This window comes from Filicampus tigris, chromosome 21 (assembly GCF_054856515.1).
Source record: "Filicampus tigris isolate MCC_2025a chromosome 21, RoL_Ftig_1.0, whole genome shotgun sequence".
NCBI classification, from domain to species: Eukaryota; Metazoa; Chordata; class Actinopteri; order Syngnathiformes; family Syngnathidae; genus Filicampus; species Filicampus tigris.
The window spans coordinates 4816153-4838464 of record NC_141237.1 but is presented as its reverse complement, the minus strand read 5'-3'; the positions used below and the strand labels follow the sequence as shown (position 1 = coordinate 4838464).

The window sequence follows — 22312 nt, the reverse complement described above, 5'->3', positions numbered from 1 at the left end:
TCCAGTGTGTGTGGAAAGAGTAGGTTGGGGGGGGGGGGGGGGGGGGGTGATATTTTAGTTAAGCAGGTCACACTGCCTGAGGGAAACAAAAGGGTAATTTTGCCACTAAAACGTGGACTCTGCGGCGTGGTAAATGTGTTTGCGGGGAAATCTGTCTGACTTTAACCGGTTCAAACCGGAGTGTGCAAGACTAAAGTTGATTGTTGAATTTTTTGAGAGCTTGTTTACAAAGCAAAAATAAGAAAGGGATGAAGATCCACGATGACAATGGAAACGAAAAATTTTTGACATGTGCCCTCTGATATGGAAAAGAGCATTCTATTGCGTTACAAAAACATATTGTAATAACATAATTCATTAGAACACAAATAATTAAACAGTTTGTGAATCATGATTTAATGCATCAATTCAAATAATTGTGCTGCTCCTTCTGGGGTACCTGCCTTGGCCAACAGGGGGCAGTATAAAACAGTCAAACGGAGAAGAGATGCCACTAAATAAGATGCATAATATTAGTTGTTTTTCGCAGAGGATTAAGAATATAGGCCTGTGGGTGTTGTCATATTGGCCATCTACATGTGTTACTTCACCGTTTGTGTTTAAATATCCATTGCCTGAAAGATTATAAAACACCAAGACTCTTGAGGCTAATCGTTAACACGCTTTCTTTTATGTGTTGGCATGAAACGAGTGGAGGCAGTTTGAAAGCAAAATTGGTTGAAATGTTTACTTTTTGACAGTCAAAGTCATCTGGGAGTGGCTTTAAACAACTTGAAGTCTCTTTTATGGGAATTCTTCAAAAACTTAAGAAACCTTTAAACTGATGCTTATTGTCAAGTGCTACCTAGTAAATATACTGACCCACCAGTCCTGTATAAAAATTTGAAGGATGCCCTACAAAAGAAAAAAGTCATCACACCTGAGGGAGGCGTCCCGTCGCCGCTCTCCGGGTCCATCGCCGTGTCAAAGCGGAAACAGAGGGCGCAGCCTCGCTCGGTGACCAGAAAGGGGAAAAAGCCCTCGAACAGATCCACGCCGGCCTCCACGCACGCCAGCACCTCGTCGGGTCGACCCACACCCTGCAGAAGCCTACAAGGAAGTAGCAACATGTGGAATACAACAGCTGGATAAAAGGGTGATGCCGTTTCAGTACCTTCTTTCAGAAATTACAAAATTAAATCGGGAAATCCGTTTTATGTCGTAATTTGACAACTTCATTACTTTGCTCCTCAGCAACAATTGTATTTTACTCCTTTTAATTACGACTGTAAGATTGAAAAATTGTGACTTCATTCTCATAAAACGATTTCTTCTCCAGATAGTGAATAGGTCCGTTGCCGTTACTGCTGTCGTAGTACAACTTTATCCTCGCCTTTTTTCCGCCATTATTCCCACTTGATTCTCTCTTTTTTTTATTCTCTCCACCCTCCAAAAAAAACAAAAACAACCCGTTTCATTTGCTGCATATAAACACACGAGCAGCACTGCTCTACAATCTGTCAGCTCTCGTTCCCTCTCTGGCCTGGCAGATAACGGGCTGCAGGCGTCAAGGTCAAAGCCAATTTAGCATTCAGGGAAGACGCCGTAGCGCAGGTACCTCTCTGAAGCTCACGAGGGGTCTCTTGTATATTAAAAAAAAAAAAAAGATTCAGCTGATTTCATATTCCCTAGAAGTCCCTTGGAACTGACTATGTGGAGACCCCTCTAGTTTGTGTTGGTTACGGAGGCTCGCTCACGTAGCGTACGTGGGCCTGTAAACGTCAGGCCGACAGCGTGAGAGGAGAGGGAGTAATTGATTGGAGCGCTCCAGAAACTGTCATTTTGCATTATCAACGCTGCATCCGCGCACTCACGGTCGTAGCAAAACAGCCCTTTAGGCTCTAAATACAAATATTAGAAAGAAATCATGTCAAAGAATTGACCGAAACCAACCGGACGCATCTCGCCCAACCGACTGCTTTGGCCGTAAGTAAGCGATGTTCAACTAGTTGTGTCGTGCTATCAATCAAGCCGTGCTAATGACAGACTGTGGAGAGCATCGAGTAGAGAACATTCACTAATCATCAGGAGAGCAGGCTAATTTATTGAGTGGAGGAGCATTGAGTCACTTGCTTTTAGCATAAAAAAAAAAAAAAAAAAAGTCAACATCGGAAAGAACATCACAAAATTTGATGTGGCCAAAGTAATGAGCTGTAAACTAAAGTCAGCAGATCATAAAATGATCAAATGACCAAATTTGTTCTTGTAATTCCATGATGCGGGGCTCACCTGGGTTTGTTCTCGGGCAGTTCCTTGATCACCGCGGCAATGAGCTGGCTCCTCAGGGCGCCGTCCAGGCGGCCCGACTGGAGGCCGTCCAGGCAGAAGCCCGCCACGGGCCGCTTGGCCGTCTCCCTGGCCGAGCGCATCCTCTCCTCCAGGACATCCCCGCCCTCCACCGCACCGAACAGCGCCGCTCCCTCCAGCTCCTGGCGACCGGTCGGGAAGAGCGTACAAATCAAATCTATTAAACGGGCTCCACAGTCATGATAACATATGGATTCTTCATCAAGTCAACAGTAATTGTATGACTCATGACAATATTGATTAGAAATTACCCGGGGGTAAATTAGCTTTTCTTTTGCCTTTTTTTTTTTTTTTTTTTTTTTGATGCACCAGAGAAGGGTACAAGAGAGGACAAAGACGACAAGTGTGGCGACAACACACAATGGAAATTAAGAGTTTTTTTTCCTCACAATATCACAATTTTTTTTTTTTTTTTTACGAATTACTGATACCAATTTACGATTTTTAAAATTAATAGTATGGCTTTTTTTTTATATCACAGCTTTATTCTCTCATTCTGGTAAAAAAAAAAAAATCTTGTAAAAATTCATTCACAAAATTACAACCTTAAACTTATTCTACTTGAGTCGATGTGACTTTGTTGTGTTGTTTCCTTTATGTCTTATCTTTTCTAAGATGGTGTATACTTGTGTCAAGAACCATGCATATGACGGGGACAGCCAGGGAGGAATATCAGGGCGGAAAAGGGGGCCAAGAGGAGGCAGAGTCCCCCTCCCCCAGCTCAATCTTTCACCCACAAGCGACAAACACAAAACAACCAAAAAGACCAAAGAAACACCCCAGCGCACTAGCCAAAATAAGTCAATTGTGATAAGGAAAAACAAAACAAAATCAAACAAGTAAATAAATCAACATCAGCAGCCAACCAGAGTTTGATAATTATGAGACGAGTGCTTTCTCTCTATTTTCCTCCATTCTAAATAGATAATCATAGCCCATCACAATAATGAGGATAATGGAGATGCACAAGCGAATGGATCCCCAAATAAATGCAGTCTAAGTAATATAATGGCAGTAGGAGCAACTACGATAATAACAGTAATAAGATCACCATCATGAGGATCATTAAATACGTTTACAACATGAGTTGATGGATGTCCTATTATCATAACAATCGAGATAATATGGCGGAAAGGAAAGCAAAAAGTGTCAACAAATAAATTACAAGTACCATTCAGTGAATGATGTCATCATTTTTATATTCTAATGTTATGCATAATAAAAATAGAAGAAATTAAATTAATAACAGGTAAAAGTGAGTCTCTAGACAGTGAATACGATAGTGCAGTATATGTTATCGTATTAGGGATGTTGGATGCCACTTTTTTTTCAGACTGACACCAGTATGAGTATTCACTCTAGGTACCCACCAATATCGAGAACCATTACCTGATACATAAAGTTTCATTTAACACAACGACAAATAATTGGTGGCTGGTATCAGCCGATTCCACGAGTACCCGATACCCTAAAATAAGGCTGGTATCAGCCCGATACCGATACCATGGTATCATATGTAGTATATTTAATTGTTGAAAATATTTAAACTTTTACAATGGAACTTTCAATTCACACTGCATTATTTCCTATGGGAGAAAAGCTTTCAAAATTAGAATATTAGGATACCAGGCCGCACCTGCGAAGCCTGGTGCAGCAACAGACACTCGTCCAAGTGGGCCAGGGTCCGCTCCACTGACTTGCGGACCCGCTTGCGGGAGGTGTTGTCCTGCCAGGTCTCGCCGTCAGCCATGCTCACGTAGCAGTCGGGCCGCAGCAGCTTCTGCAGGGCCATGAATTTGGCTGCCGTCAGCTCCATGCGCCCGCCGCTTCCCCACACGGACACCGTCTACACGCCAGGCAAAAACGGACATGCATGAAATGGCTCACTGTTCATTGGAGGGGGGAAAAAAAGACAACACTGCAGTTTAGTTGCCATTTTCTAATGGATGTTAAGGACCAAACCAATAACTGAATCATAAATTGTTTGTGCATTTTCTAGATCTGAAAAGTCCTGTTTTTTTTATAAAGTGTTGGAAATTTAAAAATGTTTTTTTTTTTTTACCAATTCATCAATTGATTGAAAAATAAAACAGATTAAGAATTAGTTCAGCCCTAATGGGATCTGAATAAATATTGTTCTGCCACGCTTTTTTCCTATTACAAACTTGAATAGCTAGTTTGTAATCTATAACTTGAATAGAAGCTGAACCAGATGAATGAACTCTCAGCGTTGAATGTAAAAGAAAAAAAAAAGAAAAGGAGACTGTCTAACCTTGTTGGTTGTGTAGCCAGTGGGGCTCGGAGTCGCAGGGTCATGCAGTGTGCAAAACAAAACTGTGTCATGAAGACCTGGGGAGGACAAAAGTTGGGGGGGGGAAATTGCCTCATAAATACAAACAGTGGGGCAAATGACTGCAGAATTTGTCACTGAAACGTAATAATAATCCCTTGTTGTCCTTATAACATATGACACTGTAACAATTCCACTTTAGTCGCCTGAGGAGGCAAAAGCTCGCAAGCGCATTTATGTTCATAAAGCAATGTTGAATGAGGTCACCATTGCGGGGCATTTCTATGAATAATACAGAGTTCGCAACCTCCTCGGTAGGCTATTCAGCCTCTAAATTCAAGGACAAATCACGTCAATTGTAACTTCGCCTCTATGAAAGAAGACACCCAAGCAAATGCTCTAAAAGGGTTGAGGAGAGTAGTTCAAGGTTTGGCTTCAAAAGAATTGGGACTGGATTATAAAGCAAGCTATAAATTATTAGCGGTGTCACGTCTTCTTGAACCGGACCACCCTAGCTCTGTTCTACAGCATTTCCAAGTTATCCATCAAAATTCAGTTTCTCACTCTGTTCAACAGCATTTCCAAGTTGTCAGTCAAAATTAGGTTTCCCCTCCTCTTAAACCGTGTGGCATAAACGTGTCCATCTTTCACCCGTGACGTCTGTTATGCAGTTACGGCAGCAATGCAGCATGGCGAGTTTCCAGATATAATTATTCTGACATGACTGATGCACACATACTCAAATAAGAAATCACAGTTCATACAAGATGGTTAGACGCGCCCCTTGTTCGTAAACTTTTGGACAAAAGGGTTTCAGGAACTTTAAACAGGCACTTATGTGAGATGCTTGAAAACTTTAAAACCATTCATAACTGTACGTATGTTATCAGGAAAACACAAAAAATTATTTGATTTTGAAAATTAGCTTTTCCCCAGCAGTCTCTCAGTTGACATGAATCACTACTTCCTTGACACCAGTTATAATCCTACTATTCCATTTAGACAAGAACGTTGAAATCATGATTTACTGTCGCCAACTCAACCCTGTATACCCTTGCACACATAAATACTGTACACAATTAGGAGCAATTAATAGTCACATACATTTGTTTGTAAGCTATTAAAAGATTGTTTTCCCAAACAATGTCCCTTTTAAAGTACCTGAAAACTTCTTAAATCCTTCTTTGAACTCCTCCAACACCTCTTGGTGCTCTGCTCTGGATAAAATCAAGATAGATGGTTTCATTCACAGTACAACGTGTGTGTGCAATAATTACAACAATGTGTATGTGTATGGCTCACAAATGGTCCAGTGAGACTTGGGTGACCGACGGGAGCTTGTCCAGGGTGTGCAACGTGTCCTGGGTCAGGTGTGGGACTGTACCGCAGCGTGTGTACAACAGACAGCCTGGTAGCTCCAGGGAGTGCTGCCCGGTCCTGCCGAGCCCCTTCAGGACACCCAGGCGGCTTCCTCCCTGGAGAACTCGCGACAACTCGAGCTTCATCCTGCTAGCTGCCATGCGGCTAATATACAAGTTTCGCAAAGCACAATTTAGCTAGTAGCCTGGGGTCGTCTGTGTCCTCCTTTCGTCACGGAATGTTATTATTACCTCCCAAAGTATTCAGGCAAGGTAAAACATATAGTTACTTGCTACGGCTGTCTTTATTTGAAGAACTATCGCCCGCGTTCAGCACCGTGTGTCAGGAAACCACTAGGCGAGGAATTGTGACGTCATCACAACGGACTTCAGCAACTCGCGGGAAATACAGTACCAAACAGTATTAGCATTTTCTAAATTCCCACGCGACTAAAAGGCTGTGATATTTGGCACTACTTTTACGTTTACTCCGTTTTAATATATTCCTTTTGCATTTCGTGATTCTTACGACGTTGCCACGGTTACCAGAGGGACGCCTAATCGCCCAAAAGCATTTTGGAAAATGGAGTTCAAACATACATTCTTGTCGCAACAAAACATGTCAAAGGACTACAGTACCCACAATCCTTCGTGTACGAATCTTACATTCTTTGTTTGTGAGTTTTTTTAATGATTGAACTCGACTTTTCTGGACAATACCGATGGAATTTCAAAGACAATACAGAAATAAGTAATAAACTATTGCATCTTCATAAGAGATGGCCGCATTACCCGGCGCTGAGCCTCACTTTTTCAGGTGTAGGAAGAGCATTGGTAAGAATGGCACAGCAAAGCCATCCGCATCCAAGGTATGTGACCTCCATACTAACCATTGTAACTAAGCAAATATCATATGAACACCATTCTTTATCATAAATCCTCCTCAACACATTCTCTCATCTATAAAAGGAACCCGAAAGGAGTATTAAATTGAATTAATGTGACATTTATGATTTTTCCAGCTAATCTGCTGATTTAAGGCGACCAGCTAAGCCTTCTCTGGAATTAATCTGCCGACTTTGGCCCGAGGTGTCCGTGGTCTTTTTCGCAACAGGTTAAAAAGGCAAACTTTTGCAGCTCCAGACCTAAATTAGACTCAGAGCTTACAGCTTTTCAATTGGCAACCAGATGTGAATGGACCTTTTTAGCCTATTTTGGGCCTTAAACCTACGTTTGTAAAACCTACCAACCAGTTCAATAATCAAATGTGAACTAGTTGACAGCAAGGTTGGCTGATACTAGCTTCATCTATTCGTGTTCGGCTCGGCCTTTGTCCACTGCGAATAGTTTAACTTATAAATTCTAAGAAAAAAAAAAAAAAAAACTATATTAGAAACACATTAGTTTGCTGGTCAAATGTTGGTCTGAAAAGCCTCTTAAGTGTCTATTTGCCCTTGCTTGCAAACGCTCAACATGCTTACGCAAGATTCTTTTTTTTTCCCCCCTTCTATTCCAGAAGCATGCAAACAAAGAGGACATCGAGCACTGGAGGAAGGTGGGCAGCACTTACTGGGCAGTTTGATTACATGTTATGTCTCGGCACCTGTTTAGTGCTGCAACAAGCGTTTCGTCTGGAGGGCTGGCTATTGGGCTACTTGGCTATTACACCTCCATAAGCGTTTGGACTATTTGCATCAGCGTGTCTTGCAAGATGGCCACTTTTCCCGACGTTACTCTCTCACTTTCCACGTTTGGCAGCAAGTGGAGAAGGCCTCGGAGTTCGCCCTATCCGAGGTCTTCTTCCCCAGGAGAGCCCAGACGGGAAGCAAAAGCCTGGCCATGGCCCTGCGCAGCTGGGAGCAGCTGAGGGATCATGACGACGCCTACGCTGAAGGTAGGCGTTTAAAAAAAAAAAAAAAAGAAGTCAGCCCAGAAGTGACAAGGGCTGTGCTTAATGATATGTTGGGGTGGTCGCAGCTCAGACCCTGTTGGGAGACTGGCTGGACAACACCTGGAAGCCCGAGTTGGAGTTGGAGACACGTGGCCTGACGTGTGAGAAGGGGAGCCCGGCCACGCCGCCGCCCGCTGGATTCAACTACGATAACTTCCATGGTAAAACGCTCACTAGCATTCTTAAACGCGCGATGAAAGAAAAACAAAGTGAAAGTGCTCACCGTGTGAAGGCGCAACACTGTCAAGCAAGTGAAATCTGAGTAATGGAAAGCGACTGGGAAGGGGCTACTGGTGCTCTCCCGTATTGGCGCGAAAGGAAAGACAAACGAAAAAGCCGAGGAAAAAGCAAAGCACACGTTTGGCGCTGGGCTTGACGCGATGGAACCCGATTTAGATCTGTACGACCACCTGGCCGAGGAAGAGGAGCACAGTGCCGTCGACAACTTCCTGCAAGACCTGAAGAAGCAGAAAGTGTTGGACGGCGGGATGATGGAGAAGCTGGTGGCGGATGGCGGCGGGGCCAACAGGACCTTCGCGGACCCTGTCGTCACCATGGAGGTGCGCCACCGGCAGGTAAGTGCCAACCGGAGCCGTCGTGTTGAAAGGGGTGCATGTCTTAAAACATTTGGGGAAAGGCTGATCTACACAAGTTGTAATCATTCCTCACCTCTTATTTACACCGGGAATCATTTTTCCACATGGGCGCCTATGTCACTTAATCCATATACACTCAAAGTCACAGATACTTCAGTACAATTTGGTGACCCGAAGTGGACAAAAAGAATACGTGCAAATTGGGTTTTTACCCAATGAGCTACTTGGGAGAATAATGTGAATTATACATTGACGTTGTAATTTTAAAAAGGTGTGCTTTTGGTGGTCAATTTTTTGGTCTTTGTATCGAGAGGGGTGCATGGCTTCCCATTTTGAGGAAAAAAAAAATAATAATGTATTTTGTGCGTGAAAAAGGTGCGTGAGAACAGGGCGCTCAGCGAGGAGGAGGCCAAGAAGAGGCGAGAGCGGGAGCAGGAGGAAAGGAAGAGGCAGGAGGCCAGGAGGAGGCAGCAGGAGAAGGTGCAGCAGGAGATTGTCAGGATGCGGCGGCAGAGGGAGGAGAGGAGAGGCCTGGAGCAGCGCCTCAGACAAAGGTAATGCAGTAAAATATTCAATGAAATTCCAAAAGTTAAGAAAAAAAGAAACAAATTCCCCAAAGATGTTAGGTTAAGTCAAAGCGAAAAAATCAAGTCAGGTCAAAAAAAGCCAAACAAAACAACACCAAATTACACATCGCCCCCGACACACACCTCATCCCACCCCTTGGTGACAATCAGCGAAATTCGGCCAGTCTTCCCGGGGCATCCGCCGCTGTCTTAACGACGCTCTTTGCGGAACCGAATGGAGTGCGACCGCGATTGCTCAAATCCTTTTGAACGGACTTTTGAAGACTTGTTAGATTCGCCCTGGAAATAGTACCAAATAGTACCAAAATACTAGAAAAGATGTCAAACTGCCCCTAGCAAATTAGCGGCTTGCTATCTTGCTTAGATGTTAGCGTAGCAACTGCTAGCATTTGGTCTATCTGCTTTGGCACTTGCCCACACACTGTGTCGCTTTCGCAGGGAAAGAGTGGAAGGTCAACGGGCGGCCAAAAGCCTCCGGCCGGCTGCCTCGTCTCCCACAATGCAGCAGCAGCAGCAGCAGCAGCCGCCAGAGGACAACGTGCAACAGCGGCAAGAAAAGAAAGCTGAGATCTTTGTTCGCCTGCACAACCTCAAGGTTGGTTTACCGGCCGTGACTTGTGTGGGGGCGCGCTGTGTATTTACCGTTGGCGTGGCAGCGTCTGCAGAGGCACTTCTCGCGTTGGTACTCGGCGGTGATGGAGCAGAGGCTGCGTATGGGAAAGGCCAAGGCGCTGTGCGACTGGAGGAGGCAGCTCGGGGCCTGGCGAGCGTGGCGCGCCGTCATGTGGGCGGGAAGGAATCAGCGGGAGGTGTCCAAGACCGAGGAGGAGCTCCGCACTGAAAACAGGCACGTAAAAAAAAAAATAAAAAAAATTGTGGGACGGATTCATGATTTTTCTGCTCTTTCTAAAACACCCTCAAGAGGACTGAAGATGTTGCCAAAATGTCTGGCTAAATAGGAAAGTAGTCATTTCTGCCAAAACAACCGCATTCGTGGGGTTGTTTTGTACACAACTACCCAGTTGTCAACTCCATAGTTCCTTTAAATGTCCCAATATTTTTGCTCATGCGTCCATGTGGCCTTCCTGCAGACAGCGGCAGCTGGCCGAGGAAAGCGACCGGAGGCGCCTGCAACGGCGCCACCTGCAGGAGTGGCGGCTGTGGTGCCGGCAGGAGCGCGAGCGACGCGAGCTGCTGGCCCAACAGCGGGAGACCCGGCGCAAGATGGCCGCCCTGATCAACGCAGCCACGTCGGGCCACTTCAAACCCCCGGAGACGCTGGCAAGCGACCCGCCGGACGGCGCGGGGAAGGTACGGGCCACCATTTTGTCCAAACACTTTTGTCAATAAATAGAATCCACCATGTTAGTAGCACACATTTTCTCAGCAAGAAGCGGATGACCCAAATGCGTCGACTCAACAATTTTCCTCAAGTCCAAAAGCGGCTTATGAGGTGAGCTGCGTATATTGAGGGCAGGATGGCGAACAGAACAGGTGGAAATACGTCTCCGGTATACAAATTAGAAGGTGGAAGCAGAGTGGAACAGAGCTCGGGGGACCTAAGGAAGTGGCGAGCGGGAGATGAAGTCACGTGGCGTCGAGGTCAGTGCGGAGGTTGGGCTCGTAATCAGGTTTGCGCTGGTTATCTGCGTGGATTGTGGGCTGGAGGGGATAGTTGGATTCTACTGCAAATTTGATTTTTACAACACCAAAATCATTCTTCAAAAACGATGATGAGCATTTAATGTACATTTTCCAGGAAGAACTGGGGGAAAGGGGGGTCCAAAATTTCTGGGGGGGGAAAAAAAATAAAAAATAAATCGGAAAAATATTAAAAATATGGATGCCAAACGGCGAATATGTAGGGGTGGGTTTTAGTTTGAAGTTGTAATACCACCAATCGCCACTAGATGGCAGACATGTCTGAGTTGTAATTACACTGGGTCTTATACTGCCATATATACTATGATGTGAGTAGGCCTAATAATTTTGGGCAGGTTTGGAAGGAATGCAGGGCAAACATAGTACCTCAATATTAATATTTTGAGTGAGTTGATTTATGCTTTTAAAAAATGACAAAATGAGTTCTTGCACTTAAAGTTAGTTTCTTGTTCAGCAGTTTTGTGCCATCCTTTAATGGTCATTTTTATGCAAGAAAAAAATTACAGTATGTGTTTTTTGGGTTGTTTTTTTTTTTGCTCCACACCTTTTGTTTGTCTTTGCTATTAAAAAATACAATTCAATATATTAAGAGCACTTTTTTTTTTTTTTGTCATACAGTAGCACTGATGAAAAATTGTGGCCCCTTTAAAGAAGTCAAACCAAACATGTGTTCTATGATGGCATAAAAGTTAGAAAACACTGCCCAACCTCATCTTATTAGGTTCAACGCCCTGTTAAGTGGTTCAAAAAGTGAACCAGCAGAAAAGAGTTTTTTTTTTTTTTTTGTAAGCCTCTTTGTCGTGACCTGCAGGATGATCCCCGGAAGCCCGTCAAGACGCGCCGTCGTAAAACCCCCGCGGGCGCTCGGGTCCGAAGCGGCCGGCGCGAGGAAGCCGCCGCCGAGGCCCGGCGCGGGGACCGGGACGCGGACAGTGCCGAACATGACGACGACGTCAGCGGCCAAAAGACAAAAAGCTCGCACGGAAGCCGCTTTGAAAACCGCCACGCCGCCCAGAAGAAGATCATCATGCAGCAGAAGCGGCAGCTCAAAGAGCAACAGGAGGAGATCGCAAAGCTCAAGCGGGAGAAGGTCATGTCTGCTTGGGAGCTGGAGGCGCAGAGGACCGCTGCCTCCACACAGCCAAGGTGGGATTTTTTTCAATGGCGGGTCCACCGGTTTAAAAACGGCGTATGTATTACCATCCGGGGTGCCACTTTGCCTCGGGAAGACTTATGACCAGAGGCAGGATTGCATAATTGATGTGGGCTGGCCCAAAGGTGAGAGAACTGGCCAAGGTTCCTTCGGTTGCAAATTGCCATTTCAGTCCGCCCGACAGTTAAGTCGGGACAGAGAATGGAGTCTTGAGCTTGAAAAGAAGCCAGGTGATCACGTCACGCGCCACAATCAGCTTGCTGCTGTTGCAGAGCGCCGACGGAAGCGGCGGAACCCGACGGGCCCGATGCACCCCCGTGGCAAAAAACAAAGCCACAGACTTGCCCAATCATCTCAGGTCGGTCAGGCTTTCACACGGCGGCTCAGAAAATTGCACGACAGTCGCATTCTACACACAACAGTTGTCAATGGGATGTACAAACTTCCGTTTTATCATCGGGGTTATAATAGCTTTGGAGTTGTCATTATGGTTCGATTTTACTACGATTGGATTTTCCAAACCACTTATCATTTTAATGACGCGGTTTTGAGAGCGGGTTTGTTTAACCTTCCTTCTTTTGTACGGACATACAGTAATACTTACGGATGTAACGATTCACTCAAGCCCCGATTCGATTCGATTTTCAGTTCCCGATGTTCGATTGAATTCGATTTTTTTTTTTAATTGCTACTATGCTTGTCTCTGTGCACTAGTGTGGTTCTGCAGCCACCCACAATACGCAATGTTTGGCGCAAAAGCACAATTTGATCCACACGTTCAAAATGTGCCAAGCATCCGGGATGAAAAAAAGTTTCAAGACATCATTTAACTCAATTTTGTTTCAATTAATCGAATCGGTTAGTCGATCAGTCGGATCGAATCGATTTGAAAGCGATTCTTGATTGATCGCTACATCCCTAGTAACGCTACAATTTACAAATTTAAAATGAACCCCGAACGAAACACATTTCCGCTATAATTACCGTTAGCGTTAGTTAATTCCATAAGCACTAGATGAAGTGGCAGTTATTTTAAAAATCGTTTTCAGGATTATTTTATTTTGTTTACAAAAACGCTTTCAATTTCAGTCTTATCATAAATATCTTGCGTTCCCAGCCATGGAGGCGCGAGCCCGCGTCCGCGCCGAGCGGAAGAAGCAAACGGAGGAACTGAAGCGGGTGAAGGAAGAGGAAAAACAGGTGAGAGTGAGGCGAGAGGCCAACATGGCTCGTTCGATTGCTCTTGTTATCGCGCGGGCTTCTTTCATTTAGGCGGAGATGAAGGCTGTCAAGGAGCAGAAGCTGAGGGAGGAGGAAGCGGAGAAAGCCCAGAAGTGGCACGAGAGAAGATTGGCCAGGATGGTGAGACGCTCCGCGGGGTGCCCGATGGAACAAAAGGGGGTGCAGGCGTTGACGATAACGCCATTTGGAGGCTACCACCGGCGCGGTGAACTAATTTGCAAATCGTTTTGCGTTGTTCCAACCCCTCCCCGCCGCCTTGCCGTGCAGAAGGAAGACGAGAAAGTGAAGCAAATGAAACAACAGCAGCAGCTCATGGATCGGGCCCGTCGCCACTACGACAGGAAGGTGCTGCGTCGCCGAGGCCTGGCGCCATGGAAACGCCTCCTGGAGATCAAGCAGGCCAACAAAGTGGTAATTGACTCCCTATTTTTTTTTTTTTTTTTTGATTGGCAGTCCACTAACCACTTGCTACTTTAACTTTGAGGCGCTTATATCATACGGCGCTTCAGAGGACTTCTGATCTCCAAGCTCCAATTAGACACAACAAGCATTTGTATAATAAAATCCTCGCCTCGTTGGACGTGAAATTCACATGCGGCGCCTGTTTGTGTGTGTGTGTGTGTGTGTGTGTGTGTGCTAGCTGGAAGGCAAACAAGTGCCGCATCTGTTCTTCCAAAAAGTAGACTGCATGTTTGAGAGATAATCTTATCCCTCAACTAAAAAGCCCGTTTAGTCGTCTGTTTGGCGCGCGATTATAATGTTAATCAAATTTTAAACTTGAAATGACTTGCTGGGAAATCGTATTTTATGAGGCTCAATTATGCACACGTGTCATTATTATGCATGCTGAGCATGCCCTCCGACTACCAGTCATAAAATGGCAACGGTGAGAAGTCAGAAAGCCCGAGCAAAAACAAATACATTTCTGTAATATTTTATATATATGAATCAAGTATTATCTTATTGATATATTAACCATCGACTATATGATTTTAATAATTGCAATTTGTGATCATTATTTGCATCCATAATATTTCCTTTATCGCTGCGCTTCACTCATTGCTTTTAGTGTTTTGTGACTGGTAGAAAAATGATAATGAAGCCGCAAATTGTCACATCCTCTTTTAACATGACTAATCCTCCAAATGAGCATAATTAATCTTGGCAAATGAGCATAATCCATCTGTTTAAGGCACAGTGATTCTCAAAAAGTCAGGCAGGAGCACTATGGTGTGGTGCGCCAAATAATCACTTCATTAAATAGTCAAAATGTCTTAAGCACCGCTCAGTTGTATTTAACTTTACAGTGCAGTTGCAGAACTGTTTGCTTCCAAACATTTATTTGGCTCATTTTTTTTTTTACTCCACTTTTTTAATGAATTAATCATTATTATACATATTAAGTAGAAGTTGATATTTTGCATATTTAAGCACAGTGTTCATGTTACACCAGCATGTTACAATGTCTTACAATATGATTACATATACTTTTTAGGGAAAAAAATATATATATTCACAATACAGTAAGACATTTTAAAGTGACCGTTTATTGCGGGCAGCCTTAGACACCTGCGCAGTTCTAATGCTGTCTAATCGACATTTTTTGATATGCCACAAGTGGGTGGACTAACGCCGATTACTGAGCACGCGCGTGGCATTATTTCATACCCTTCCCCGCTCTCTGTCTTGACTCCTTCGCACCGGCCGCCAGCTGGCCGAGAACCATCAGTCGGCCTCCCTTCTGAGGCGATGCGTTCTGCAGTGGCGCCAGTCGGCGAGAGACGCTCTGTCTGAGAGGGAGGCACGCGCTGACCGACTGCACCAGAGACTTCTTCTCCGCAGGAGCTTAAGCTACTGGAAAAGAGTGTGTACACGCACGCACGCACACACAAACATACGGACACTCAATCAGGATTGCTCTGGTCCATCCTCTGGCAGTGACTAATCTCCACACTGCCTGCACTCCATATTGTGTTCCCAATGTGAGAAAATAAGCCCCGCTTGGACTTTCTGGTTAATACAAGTTCAGCCTTTATCACTTTAGTCCACACTAGGAAGCATTAGACGATGAGGAACGGTAATAAAGTGAAGCCAGATAGGGGCGCTTCCACATTATGAACTTCAGTGAGCCCGAATATGTTCCGACAGCCATTTTGAGGATAAGTGGTTTCGAACCAGTGTTTCCCAAACTTTATTGAGCCGAAGGAACACAATGATTAAATAGGATGTAGAGAATTGAACCGGTCTTATAACCGATTAATCGGCTGATTAAATTTAAAAAAAAAAAAATACAATGTAGGTTTACAATAATAAATGTATTTCACTGACAGAGCATTTGACGAGAGACCTCACAACTCCTCGGCAGTAATACTTTGAGGTCTTTGCAGAGGATAAAGAAGACATGTGCCTGTGGGCATTGTTGTGTCTGGGTTGGGGATATAACGGCTGATTGGATTATATATGATTTAATTTTGTGACATTTGTGACAGCTGGAAGACCTGCGGCTGCTTCAGGAGGCGCAGGCGGATGTCTTCTGCCGCGCCCACACGCTGAGGAGGTTCCTGCGAGCTCTGCTGGACCACGTGAGCCAGGAGAAGAGGCTGGCGCTGGAACATCAGCGGCTGGCCGAGGGGCACGACAACAGGTGTGGAACGGCCCGCTTTCGCCTGGAACTCTGCGGAGTTTGTACTTAGTCAGAAAAGCAATAAGTGTCACCGCCCCGCCAGATGATGACAAATGAGGGTTTGGAATTTTTAAAAAAAGACGTTTATTTGCTTGTGAGTCCAGCGGCGGCGCGGTCAATTAGGTTGGAAAGTATGCGGAGTGTTTTGCCGCTGGCAGAGTGCCATCATAAGCATGTATTTTGATGAAATTCATTTGCATAAAGCAGAACCAGCAGTCTCAAAGAGTGGGGGGGGATTCATTTTTTTAAGTGAGCTCACTAACAAATGAGCAATCTCAAATTTGTATGGTTGTTTATTGATGTTGGGGATTATGGTAAATACATTCTTAAAACTGATGGGTCAAAAGTAGGGATGGACCAATGTTTTTTTTCAGCGCCAATACCGATTATTAGCAGTCAAGGCGGCCGATAACCGATATTTGGAACCGATATTAATTTTTTGTAAAAAAAAGACAATATTGGCAATCTTAAAAAAAAACAAAAAACGAAACGGCTTTAAGCATATATTTATTGAACAATTTTTCAGATTTGCATAATGTAGGGTTTTTTTTTTTGGTATTATTATTACCATAATTTTTTGACAATATACATCTTTCTCAAATACTAACAAAAAGTTCAGGGCGCACCCAGGGTCGTAGTCGACAGTAAATGAAGTTCTCCACAATTTCAAAATGACAGAAATTGTAACTTTCACATATCTTTGTTTTGATTTCAACACGGTTTGAAATTGATTTATTATCGGCAATCAGATGTTTTAAAAAAGGCCGATGCCGATCGTCGCCAAAACAGAGAATACGGGCGCCGATAATCGGCCCGGCCCGGCCGATAATCGGTCTACCCCTAGTCGAAAGTAACCCAAAGTTATCAGTATGGCTATGGTTAAAAATAATGTTCATCTTATTAGCAACATTTTCTAAGAAAGAAGAAGCAACTTTCCCGTCGGGGGCAAAGGACCAGAGCCATTCAGTTTCTTACAGTTCTTTGTTGTTTTTTGTTTGACTTTTGGTCTGACTTCAGAACAGCGCTCCGGCGATGCTTCCAGGCCTGGAGGCTTCTTCCTTGTCTGCAGCGCAAGGAACGGGAGCGCGAGGAGCGGCGGGAGAGGCTTTGCAGGAAAGTGACTGAGGTGCTGCCCAGTTTCTGGTCACGTCCTCTGTGAAAAAGCCCGGTGGCGGACCAACTCACACAAGTAACACAGAACGTCGTCAATCATTTATTGAGAAAAGAATAACGCGTTAAAAGCCGGCCAATGTCAGCCCAAGAGATGTACAACACTCATGCCAGCCACCGAGAAAACAGCAAGACGTCGACGGTTCCGTTTTTTTCCCGAGTCGGTCAAAAATGACATTCTTCCCAAACTGGTCCTTATTTTTTATTTATTGCTCTTAATTACGAAATAAGGCAAGAGGTATGTCAGTGTTCTGTTTAGTCGCCACCCCGTTCGTTTCCACAGCGTGGTCGTTTTCTCAACTCTACTGAATCCACTCGAATCGCGTTATTAAAAAGATGTGTTCACTTAATCTTGGAGGAAATGCTTGGAATATGTGTTAAAAGTGAAGTAAGCACACTTCCTTTGCTTAAGTAGGACATATCGATTGATGTGAAGCGAGCTTGACGACTCCAATGTAAATGCTCAGTGGGCCGAATTAAAGATCAGAGCCAGCCAGACTTTACTCGGCCCTCATTTTGTCTTCAATGAACTTTACACGAGTGTTTTTCGAATGAGGAAGGAAAAAGGCGAAAACACACGCAAGCACATGGAGGAAAAAAAACCCCCACACCCGAGCCGCTCAGAACTTCTCGACAGTCAGTAAACGTATATTTGTACCTGTCCGCTGCGGAAAAATACTGGGCCTGACAACCTGCGGCTTTTGGTGCCAGCGGCAGACTTTCTGATCAGGCGTCATCTGGGCGTGACGACGCCCCTAAAGCGGGATGGATGTTGGAATGACTGACTTTCACGGGTGACTCGTCACCTCCGCTCCCTGGATGGCACTAGGGAGGACACAAAAGACAACGCTCAGTGGCGGAAGGAAAAGTCAAGGGGACAGATGAAGGCGACGCAACGGGAAGGGAAGGTTAGCGGATGCATCGGAAATGTGACATTGGAGGCACTGAAGAAAAAGGTTGCACTGTAGAATAATGTACCTCATAAAAACATGTATAACATAATAGAATAGAATGGAAAGAATTTTTTTCCATCAATTCAATGGACATCATGGACATACGCATAAACATGGAGATGGTCACTACTCAGTAAGCCTTAGTAACTCATATTTGTCATTTCTAGAAGAGGATAAAGCATCTATCCCTGGAAGTGTAGTCCCATTATCCCATTGTCTACAAGTGCTGCTCCATTTGTGTTCAAATATCCGTTGCAATGGGTTAATTGACTCTATCCCCACTAGTAAAACAATTCATTCACATAAATAGAATAGAGCAATCCGTGACATTTTTGGACGTGTTACTAGTGAGGCAAAATTGTGCGCTACTAGTAAACAGTTTTGCCTCACTAGTAACATGTCAACTAGTGCACACTACCGACATGTAGTTGTCCCACTTTATGGAAAAGCGATTGAGCACTCATTCAATATCTTTGATAGCCAGCTTAAGGTCCATGCACTAGTACACTCTTTGCCCTCACATGTGAGTCAATTCAGTGCACTAGTAGAACGTCTAACATTTTTTACTTTACTTTGTGGCATTTCAACATTTGAAATGAGTTCTGTACACTAGTAGGACAGCTACATGTTACATACTAGGAGGCACTAGTAGTGGAAAAAATGTTGACAGAAAGATAGTCATTCTACTAAGTGTGCTACTAGAGTGTATTAGTACATCTTGATGACCTTAAGCTGCGTGTCAAAGATAATGAACAACACAGTACATAAGTATTCAAGTACGAAAGAACTCCAGTCAAGCGGAAGCCTTGTTTATAAGGCGCCATGCTGCCCTCCAGTGGACAAGTGTGGAATGGCGATACGGCTCTTACACGTCTGCGCGTGCGTTCCTCCGGCATGGTAAAAAACTCTGCCCAGTTGGCGCACAGGCCCCGCGAGTGGACGCCGGTGTCCACGGCCAGCCCCAACAAGGCCCGGCGGCCGGAACGCTCCCGAACGGCAGTTCGCGCCTCGCGCTCCGTCACGTTGTAGCTGATGTTGAGCAGCTGCGTCAGCAACAAATGGAGGACGCCACACGTCACCACGGTGCAGTACCAGGCGCTCGTGAAGCACAGGGCGCCACTGAAACACACAAGCACGCGCTAGTGAGCAACGATAACGGGGACATTATCGCGGGAGATGGATTAGTGGTTAGCATGCCGGCCTAATTCTAAAGTTTGGTGGTTCAATGTACTTCGTTTACGGCACTTAACTGTTTTTAAAGACACTTTAAAAAATAATATAAACATTTTTAAACCTATTGAGAGCAGTGAATAAGAGAGCTTTGCATTCTCACCAAAATACAGCCTGTGGAGAAATACTTCGTTACTTCTTCTTCTTCTTTCAAATTTACACCATATCAAAACTAAATGAGTGTGCTGCTATCTACTGGTTGACAATGGAATCACACCCAATGTAAACGAGGGTTAGACCAAAATAGTTTGCTTTAAACATTGACTGTAGTTAACTGATTTTTTGGGATGGCAATAAATTGGCTTTATATCACTTTCGAAAAGAATTTTACCTGTATTCCTCATAGACTCCCGGGCAGTAGAACAAAGCGGTGAGGACGTTCTGCTCCGAACACACGCTCCGCAGCGCCACACCGATCCCGTACAAGGACGTGGACAGGAAGAGGACAAGTGTCAACAGGAAGCTGCGGTGGTTATCCCGGCCCACACAGCTGTCGATCCTGAACCGCCCGCCGTGTGCGAAGGAGATGCGAAGGGAATTCAGTGGCGGGGTGCGCACAAACACAAATTAGGGGAGACAAAATACACAATGATGGGATCAGTCTTGTCAAATAATTTTCAGTGGATGATGCTAAAGGTTTGCCATTGCATTAAGATTGTGTGCGCAACCAAAACAATACGTTTCCTTTGGCGCCATCTGGTGGCAACATGCGTCAAAAGCAACCATATCAAGGGAGTTTAAGAGCTTCAATTAGACTTTAAGCCATCTTGTGCAAGGGAGTTGGGGGCGGTTGGGGGGGTTACTCGCAGGCTTTCACTATTTGTGGCAGTGCTTGCGAATAGTAGCAGATGACTATGTTGAATTGAGCAGAGATAAAAGTAGAAAAGGTGAGGAAAGAGGTATGAGAACTGGAACCCACCAGACACAGTGGTGGTCATGCCGCAGCACGCAGACCTCGCATATCCGACAGTGTCCCGCCCTGGGGGGCCGCACCACCCGGCACACCGAACACCAGTTCTTCCGGCTCGGCTCCGCCTCTTGCGACCACCCCACCCGGTCGTGGAGAACAGGATCCGACTCTTTCGGCTTCACGACGCCAGGGCCTCTCTTGGTGTTAGCGAGGCCCAGCACGGTGAGCAGGAGCCCCGCCGTTACCACGGCAACCTGAACGGCACCGACGCCCCCGCGCGCTACCACTTTGCTGACAAATATGTAGTACATGTAAGCCAAGGAGAAAACCGCCAGGCTAAGAAAAAACTGTGTCCGGGCTTTTTTGCGGTGGGTGAAGTAGTAGTACCACAGCAACAAGCCCGGCAGAGTGATCAGAACCGCCGCGCCGAGCAGGAAGTGGAACGCGGCGAGGTGCAGCAGTGCCGGAAGGAAGACCAGAGGAGGGATGACGGACAGGTCCACTTTGCGGGCGCCGCCCCGCAGCCAGGGGATGCGGACGCGGTCGCTGATGTCGGCAGCCACGCGGGAAAGTGCCTCTGGACGTTGAGGCTCTCGCTTCAAAAACCTGAAAAACAACACCGTTGGCAACGACGGCAATTGACTACGTTTTTTTTTATGGGAATGGGCAGAGAAAAGTCTTGGCCACCACACTAACTATGGACAGCAGATGGCAGCATGGGTCACTTTTGGATGAGATCACTTTGTATCAAAACAATGTGAACATGGCAGGTTGTGACTGAGCAAAGTGTTTGCTACGTTAAATCTACTCCAAAGAGTGGCACAAAAGAGGGAAAATATTGCCAAGATTATTTACATTTAGAAGTAGAAGCAATGACGCAATGTACATACATACACACAAACATGCATGGCATGATGCACACACAAACACACACTACTAAATACTACTACTACTAAATAGTTTGCAAATAGTTTTTGAAGTTTGTAGCCTTGAAAGATCAATCATAATGTTTTCAATTGGCTGGCGCTCAATAGGTTCTCTTTTTTGAAAATGTCTGGCATTGAGAAGAGTAAAGGGGACATAAAGTGGTGCCTTGAGGTACAAGTGACCCAACTTATTTTTTCTTAAAGCCAAAAGGTTGCGCTGTAACAGCTGCCATTAAAACATTAATTCAGGACATTAATTGCCCGAGGTGAGATTTTCCTGTGTTTCATGAACTAAAATGGCTGCCACGCAGTCACGCGCTAACCGCCGACCCGTCACGTCCGACAATCTCGCTCATCATAGGGAGATAATAAAGTGTAATAAAAACGCCCCCATTTGTCCCTGAGCTCCAAGTGTTCATAATTACTTTTCCGAGGAAAATGAATAATGATGGACTCGCTCGATATTGAAGGTCTTGACATCATAATTTTACCCGAACAGCTAATACGTCATGATTATCATATAGAATGTGTTTCCAGTATGCAATCAGAGTGGCTACCACGTTTGAGTGATGGACTATCTCTCAATAAAGTCAATTGAGGCAAAATTGTCGCTCTAAAATGTACAACACAATAGAGAATAAGAAAGAGAGAGCACCCTACAGAATAAAGTGCTTTAATAAGTTCAAATGTGTTTAAAGTGCACAGAGGGTAAAACTATTTTTGACAAATTTATATGGCCTTTATCGCAGATTGGTTGAACCTTGAACTATCCCCGCCAGGGTTTACTGTACCGCACAAAAATGGATGCACGGCGTCGCCTGGCGTTATCCGGCGTACCTGTCGCAGGCGTCGTCCAGATCCTCGCAGTCGCAGCAGCAGGCCCCCACGTGGCTTCGCTCGCCGCGTCTGTTGACGTACTCGCAGCAGCACAACTGCTCCTTTTCGTCCTCGTCCCGCCTTCTCTTCATGGCTGACAGAGAAGCACTCGAGTCAGTTTTATCATGTGATGTTTTGCCCACTCAGCATCTATTACAGTGGGATCCCTTCTCAATGTTTTCTTGATAATTGTAAGCTTCTAGTTAGCATTATTTGTGGGTGCACATACCTGTCTATTGTCCGTCTGTGTCGCACACTTTTCTTGTATCTCAGGATCTTCAACCGTCTCTTGTCCTTGCTCTGTGTCCTCTCTCTGGCAATCTCTGTCTCCCCGGTCCCCTGGCTCTCTTGTGCTGGCGCTCTCAACTTGCTTCTCTTC

At 45.1% G+C, this 22312-nt stretch overlaps 3 protein-coding genes across 7 annotated transcripts in view; 1 reads left to right on the top strand and 2 right to left on the bottom strand.

Moving 5' to 3' along the window:
- The window catches only part of qtrt2 (queuine tRNA-ribosyltransferase accessory subunit 2), a 15553-nt gene extending 5795 nt beyond the window's left edge, over positions 1 to 9758 (bottom strand). For 2 of the 3 annotated variants that reach the window (XR_015084227.1, XR_015084228.1), the window contains exons 1-6: positions 5939 to 9757; positions 5798 to 5853; positions 4619 to 4695; positions 3983 to 4192; positions 2269 to 2468; positions 920 to 1089 (exon numbers count right to left, since the gene is read on the bottom strand). Coding sequence is in view for 1 of the 3 variants with exons in the window: in XM_086020528.1 (XP_085876654.1) it covers positions 920 to 1089; positions 2269 to 2468; positions 3983 to 4192; positions 4619 to 4695; positions 5798 to 5853; positions 5939 to 6156 (931 nt within the window). In the remaining 2 variants the exon portion in view is untranslated. Of the gene's footprint in view, positions 1 to 919; positions 1090 to 2268; positions 2469 to 3982; positions 4193 to 4618; positions 4696 to 5797; positions 5854 to 5938 lie in introns of all 3 variants that reach the window. The other variant, XM_086020528.1, reaches the window with a different exon arrangement.
- On the top strand, positions 6662 to 17652 carry ccdc191 (coiled-coil domain containing 191). The gene is made up of 17 exons (XM_086020488.1): positions 6662 to 6863; positions 7511 to 7549; positions 7753 to 7888; positions 7972 to 8106; positions 8342 to 8520; positions 8917 to 9095; positions 9567 to 9723; positions 9785 to 9975; positions 10220 to 10439; positions 11602 to 11936; positions 12216 to 12301; positions 13061 to 13143; positions 13216 to 13305; positions 13453 to 13596; positions 14897 to 15049; positions 15675 to 15829; positions 16886 to 17652. The coding sequence occupies exons 1-17, from the start codon at positions 6774 to 6776 to the stop codon at positions 17025 to 17027; spliced, it is 2514 nt and encodes an 837-aa protein (XP_085876614.1). The 5' UTR covers positions 6662 to 6773; the 3' UTR covers positions 17028 to 17652.
- On the bottom strand, positions 14855 to 22312 carry zdhhc23b (zDHHC palmitoyltransferase 23b). Of its 3 annotated transcripts, XR_015084229.1 has the most exons (9): positions 22163 to 22312; positions 21895 to 22027; positions 20141 to 20737; positions 19553 to 19720; positions 18861 to 19110; positions 17697 to 17863; positions 16844 to 17021; positions 15684 to 15859; positions 14855 to 15039 (listed from the first exon to the last, which is right to left on the bottom strand). XR_015084229.1 is itself a non-coding variant. In XM_086020530.1 (7 exons), the coding sequence occupies exons 2-7, from the start codon at positions 22023 to 22025 to the stop codon at positions 17765 to 17767; spliced, it is 1149 nt and encodes a 382-aa protein (XP_085876656.1). In that variant the 5' UTR covers positions 22026 to 22027; positions 22163 to 22312; the 3' UTR covers positions 17069 to 17764. The 3 variants fall into 3 exon arrangements, 2 of the variants coding, with proteins under 2 accessions (XP_085876655.1, XP_085876656.1); XM_086020530.1 differs by lacking the exons at positions 14855 to 15039; positions 15684 to 15859; positions 16844 to 17021 and having other exon boundaries at positions 17069 to 17863; positions 20141 to 20422; positions 20519 to 20737; XM_086020529.1 differs by lacking the exons at positions 14855 to 15039; positions 15684 to 15859 and having other exon boundaries at positions 16363 to 17863.